Raw genomic sequence first — 5583 nt, 5'->3', positions numbered from 1 at the left:
GAGATGGATTGATACGGTGGCTGAGATGATGGGCTCAAGTATAGCAGGGATTGTGGGGCTGGCGCGGGATTGGGCAGTGTTTCGTTCTGCTGTGCATGGGGTCGCCGTGAGTCGGAAACAACTCGACGGCACTTAACAACAACAACAACCCCCACACTGTCCCTCAACCCCCTATGTAACTTGATGCTGGAGGTATTATAGAGAAGAGTAACTAGATATTGAGAGGAACTTCCTCTTACATAAATACACAGGTGAAATAATTTTCTGGAGCCCTTGATTATCTGTACAGAAAATTTATTCTCAAGTTACTAGTAGGTTTGTTCAAAGATTTGTATTTTAGATATTTAATGCAGTGATTTCTGTTGTAGTTGTTTTTAGGTGGTGTTGGGTCATTTCTGACTCATAGCAACCCCATGTGACAGAGTAGGGTTTTCTTTACGGAAGCAGATCACCAGGCCTTTCTCCCTCAGAGCCAGTGTGTAGATTTGAACTGTCAGCCTTTCAGTTAACATGTGAGTACTTACTACTTGTGCCACCAGGGCTCCTTACAGTGATTCTTAAATCAGCCAATAAAATCCATTTGACCCGTAAGATATTTGAATTTTCTTACTGATCATGAGGAGGTAAGTTAGTACTAAGAGTTGGACTTCCTGGGTTTAGTTCTCAGCTCTGTCAATTACTTTTTTTTGGCAAATTATGTAATTTCTTTGATCCACGCTTCCTCTTCTGTAGGTTGTTGATAATGATGTTGCACAGATATATTATTGTTGTCATCACTGTCATAATTTGTACTATTTCCGTTGTTACTAGCAACTGTTTATAATATTGATTTTAGGGAGCAAAGGTAAAAACTCCGAAAGCATTGTCCGGAGTGAACAAATTAGCAGTAAATTTTAACTCCAGCTCCAATCTTTTAGCTATAGAAATCAGTCCCTATGGGGTTTTCTGAGCTAGAAGACAAGTGCAGAGCCCCCCCACCCCCGCTCTCTGTCTGTGGTATGCCTAGCTTATCTCTCTGCTTTGGGTACTGGTCTACAGATGCTGGATGCCTTCCACTTCCTTTCTCACTTGAGAGTAGGGACTTCAGGGTGGGGCAGGGTAGCTACTCTCTTGTTTCAGTTCTTTTGAGTCAGGAGTTCCTGTACCGTCCTTGTACTCTGAATTGAAGGGCTGTCCTGTGGTTGGTGTGAAGAAAGCCTAGGGTCAACAATGTATATTGTATTATATATTATATTATTCCTTGGTCAGCAAAGGCCATGCTTCTCATGCTATCTTCTTCTTGTCTCCTTGCCTGCTCTGAGTGTCCTGTCAACTTAGTTGCTCTCCCTTTTGTTTTTCTTGTTGTCTCTACTCTTCTAATTTCTACCATTTGTTTTTTCTCTTTCTCAGCTTTGCCCTAGTGAGCTTACTTTTATAAATACTACAATAAAAACCTGCAAAAGTTGGAAACTTTGTAATGTAGAAACCTGTCAGAGAAGGAAAGCTCAAATATTTCCCCCTAAATAAAGAGTAATAGAAAAGTGGTGACTATACCCTGTCAAAGGCAGAAAAGTTGTGAGATCCACAAAAATAAGTAGTCTTAGCGAGTTCCATGACAATGTAGACAAACTCAACAGTTGCAGGGTCCCTCACTGTCTTTGTCATGACTCACTGCATACCTCCTGCCTCTCCCCCCCCACACACACATTTTTTCTAATAATTTCTGTACCCAGAGCTGTTGTGTATGATTATGATCTGTGTGAAGCACCTCAGATAAGGGAGGCACTGTGAGCTTCTTCAGAGGTTGGTGGGAAATAGGGTTTCACACCATGGGTTCACCTCCTCCTGCTTAGAGGAGATGGGATCATGGTTATGTATTCTCCTCCACCGTGATCTGTGTACTGTAATCATCATTTTATGAATGTTAAGTCTTATAGTGTGTTGCAAATTACTAGACTAAGGTAGCAGCTTTATCTTGCCCTTGGTGGCTCTGTGTCTGTGACAGTCAGCATTGTCATGCTCATTCAGACTTAGATATTCATTTTGTGATCATTTTTGTTTTGCCTGAAGTTTCTTTGTTAGTGTCATGATATTTTTAGATAAAACCTTGGACTCATTGAAATCAATTATTTATTCTTCCTTCCTAGGACTGAAAATCAGACTAAAGAGTCAGAAAACAAAGCTAAAAAGCTCACATTGCCTCTCTTTGGTGCCATGAAAGGGGGAAGCAAATTCAAATTAAAAACTGGAACAGTCGGGGTAAGTTGTGAGTCAGAGTGTTAAACTTTCAGCTCTTGAGTTATGCCTGGGCTATTTTTTGTTTGTTTGTTTCTTTTCTTTGGAAAGCTCAAATGGTTTAACATGAATAAGGGCTGTGGGTTTTGGTGTAATCACATCTCTAGGATTTGGTTTTTGGGTTTCTCTGTTCACCTTTTGGAGCTCTGGTGGCGTAGTGCCTAAGGCATTTGACTGCTAACCAGAATGCTGGCAATTCAAGCCCACTAGCCACTCTTTGGAAGGCAGGTTGGGCAACCTACTTCTGTAGAGATACCACCTCAGAAACCCAAGGAAGGGTCGCTAAGAGTCGGATCAACTCGATGGCAGTGAGTTTGGTTTGGTTTTCTGTTCATCTTAGGGTTATTAAGAATTGATGAATCAATTTTTGTGATTTGTAAATTAGAATGCCAGTAAGTTAGTCTGTGATGACTGCTGTATTTAAGAAGGGGTCTCCTGTGTTACTTTTTTCCCAATGCATAGATATGATATTCGGATTCAACTAATTAGCAATATCATTTATGCACCTGATTTTCCATACTTCATTTAATTCTTCCAACAACTTTATGAAGTATGGGAATTAATACCTCTCACAGCTAAGAAAACCTATTCAGAAGTTACATACAAGATTGTTGCTGTTGTTATGTGCAGTTGAGTCAGACCTGACTCATAGTGACCCCTCCTTAGGTTTCTGAGGCAGTATCACTATGGAAGTGGATTGCCTCATCTTCCTTCTGAGGAGTGGCTGGTGGGTTTGAACTGCCAGAAATACAAGATTACACATCAGTAAATAACTAGGCTGGGAATCAAATCCAGGTCTTCTGCCTCTTGAGTTTCATGATCTTTCTACTATCCTATAGCACCTTGCTGAGGTATGTTTTCATTTTATACGCTTTTTTTTTCTCTTTTTGCAGTGTTTCCTCCCCTCCCCCTCATCCCTGGTAACCAACAAAGAAAGTTTGCTTCTATACAACCTTTCCTTGACTTTTTACAATGATGAACTAATACAGTATTTGTCCTTCTGTGATTGACTTATTTCATTAAGCATAATGTCCTCCAAACTTGTCCACGTTTTACAGTGTTTTGCAGATTCTATATTATTCTTTAGTGTTGCATAGTATTCCATTGCTTATACACATTCTTACTCATAGATTCAGCTTTTCAGAAGTTTTCACTACCCAAAAGAACTAAATCTTGAATTAGAGTAAACTGTTCTCTAGTGGCAGAGGTCTGTAGTCTCAGCCATGTGGTCTGAATAAGTACTGTTGTTTATTGTTGTTATGTGCCGTTGAGTCAGACCCGACTCCTAGCAACCCCTCCTTGGGTTGCCGAGGCGGTATCACTACAGAAGTAGATTGCCCCACCTTCCTTCTGAGGAGTGGCTGGTGAGATTGAACTGCCAGCCTTCTGGTTAACAGTCAGGTGCCTTAGGCACTATGCTACCAGAGCTTCTCTGAGTAAGTACAGTATGTGGTTTATCTGAGATAGAGGCTTCTCTCTCTCTCTCTCGGTGTGTGTGTGTGTGTATGTGTGTGTGTGTGTGTGTGTGGAGAGGAAGGAGGAGTACCTGTACTGATGTTTTAAATAGAAGAAAAACTCTTCCCAAAAAAGCTCTCCTTATAGGCTTACTGAATTAAACCCTAGCTTAAAAAGATGTTGTACCCAAGTTAGGATTTGGTACCATCTCTCTGTTCCTTAATTTTGATCAACATTTTCTGATAATCACTTTTACTGAAAAGTTTAATTAGAATGTTTAGATTGTTTTTTCAGAAATGTTGCCCTTTTCTTCAGGATTTGTTTTACTGATTGACATGTTTTGTTTCCTTGAAATTATGTTAAGTCTAAAATGAAAAAGCAGCATAGATGATTTGTTTCTTAGGAATTTGTGTTTGATTTATTCCCTAGAACCTACCAAAAACAAGATGCACTGCTGTTGAGTCAATGTCCACTCGTAGTGACCCTGTAGGACATTGTAGACCTGCCCCTATGGGGTTTCTAAGTCTGTAAGTCTTTACAGAAGCAGATTGCTACATCTTTCTCCCTCAGAGTAGCTGGTGGGTTTGAACTGCCAACCTTTTGGTTAGCAGCTGAGCTCTTTAATCACTAGGCCACCTGGGCTCCTCTAACTCCCTAGAAAATTTTATAATTTAAGATCCTTTAATATCATGAGGGGTAGCAGGACAGAATTCTTACAGTTGGTACTCAGATAATTACTTGAATTCCCTACAAGCTGCTTCAGGAGTTTTGTAGTTAATATTCTTTTGACCTGAGAGACTAATAAAGATACTTGCTAAGGATCATAGATGGATAAAATTTTATATGAATGTCCTACTTCCATCAGATTTTGGTAGGGTTTATCAACCTAGAAAGGTTAGACATTCTATAGATAGTTTAACCTCTTAAAAAGATTTATCTCTTTTTACCATCATGGAGAACTGCTTGGTTGTGGTTTTGTTTCCCTTACAGAAGTTACCTCCCAAGCGTCCAGAACTCCCTCCAACTCTAATGAAAATGAAAGAGGAACCTGAAGTAGAAGAGGAGGAGGAAGAGGAGGAGGAAGAAGAGGAGAAAGAGGAGTGTGAAAAGAAAAATACGGAAGATGGAAGCAGTGGGTTACAGCAGGAGATAGAGCCAGAAGCAGCAATGCAGGAAATGAGCTCTCCCGTAGACGTCACACGTTCTAAAGAAACAAAAGCCCCTGGTAATATCTTTCCTCTCCTTCCTGTACTATTTAGTGGGACGGTTGCATTAATTGTGGGTAGGTTTGAAAAAGGAAACCCAGTTCTTGCCTGTGTCTTTTGACTACTGTGTACATGTGATAAAGCTGACTCTGTGGTAAAGAACCATACTTTCTTGGTCTTCGTCCTCTGACTGCCGGTCCTTATTTATCCCATTGCACATTGAGGGCAAGCATTTCCAGTCCATGTCAGTACTGTAGAAAATGGAAAGCTGTGGAATCTGAAGCCACAACTAATACAGGCCAGTTCTGAGCTGTTCCATGGTATAAGTTGGAGGGCGGTGGAATAGGGTAGATGATGGCACCTGATCAGGTGGTCTCAGGAAAAGCCTCCCCTGATTATTTTTTTTCCTGTCTCTAAAAGAGAAGTTAAGCATAATTATACCCACTGGACTAAACCTCTCAAGAAAGATCATGCCTTTTTTTTTTTTTTTTTTGAAGACGGCACACAATATGGCGCATAGTATTTGCCGACCAGAGAAAAGTATTGAAAGAGGTAATTGATTGATTTTTAAATATGATATCTTTTTCTGATTATAAATTTATGTCCATTAAAGAAATTTTAGGTAATACATAAAAATCCAAAGAAGAGA

The 5583-nt window shown here is 40.1% G+C and overlaps 1 protein-coding gene across 1 annotated transcript in view; it reads left to right on the top strand.

Annotated features, from left to right (window-relative positions):
- Positions 1–5583, top strand: part of LOC103195293 (solute carrier family 4 member 1 adaptor protein) — a 68450-nt gene that overhangs the window by 48190 nt on the left and 14677 nt on the right. The window contains exons 9-10 of the mRNA XM_007938828.2: positions 2127–2238; positions 4720–4954. Coding sequence (XP_007937019.2) covers positions 2127–2238; positions 4720–4954 — 347 coding nt within the window. The remainder of the gene's footprint in view (positions 1–2126; positions 2239–4719; positions 4955–5583) is intronic.

The sequence above is a fragment of the Orycteropus afer genome, unplaced genomic scaffold (assembly GCF_000298275.1).
Source record: "Orycteropus afer afer isolate SDZICR_OR568_19922 unplaced genomic scaffold, OryAfe1.0 scaffold00054, whole genome shotgun sequence".
Classification (NCBI taxonomy): Eukaryota; Metazoa; Chordata; class Mammalia; order Tubulidentata; family Orycteropodidae; genus Orycteropus; species Orycteropus afer.
The sequence above is the reverse complement of the archived record's forward strand: the minus strand, read 5'-3'. Positions and strand labels throughout refer to the sequence as shown.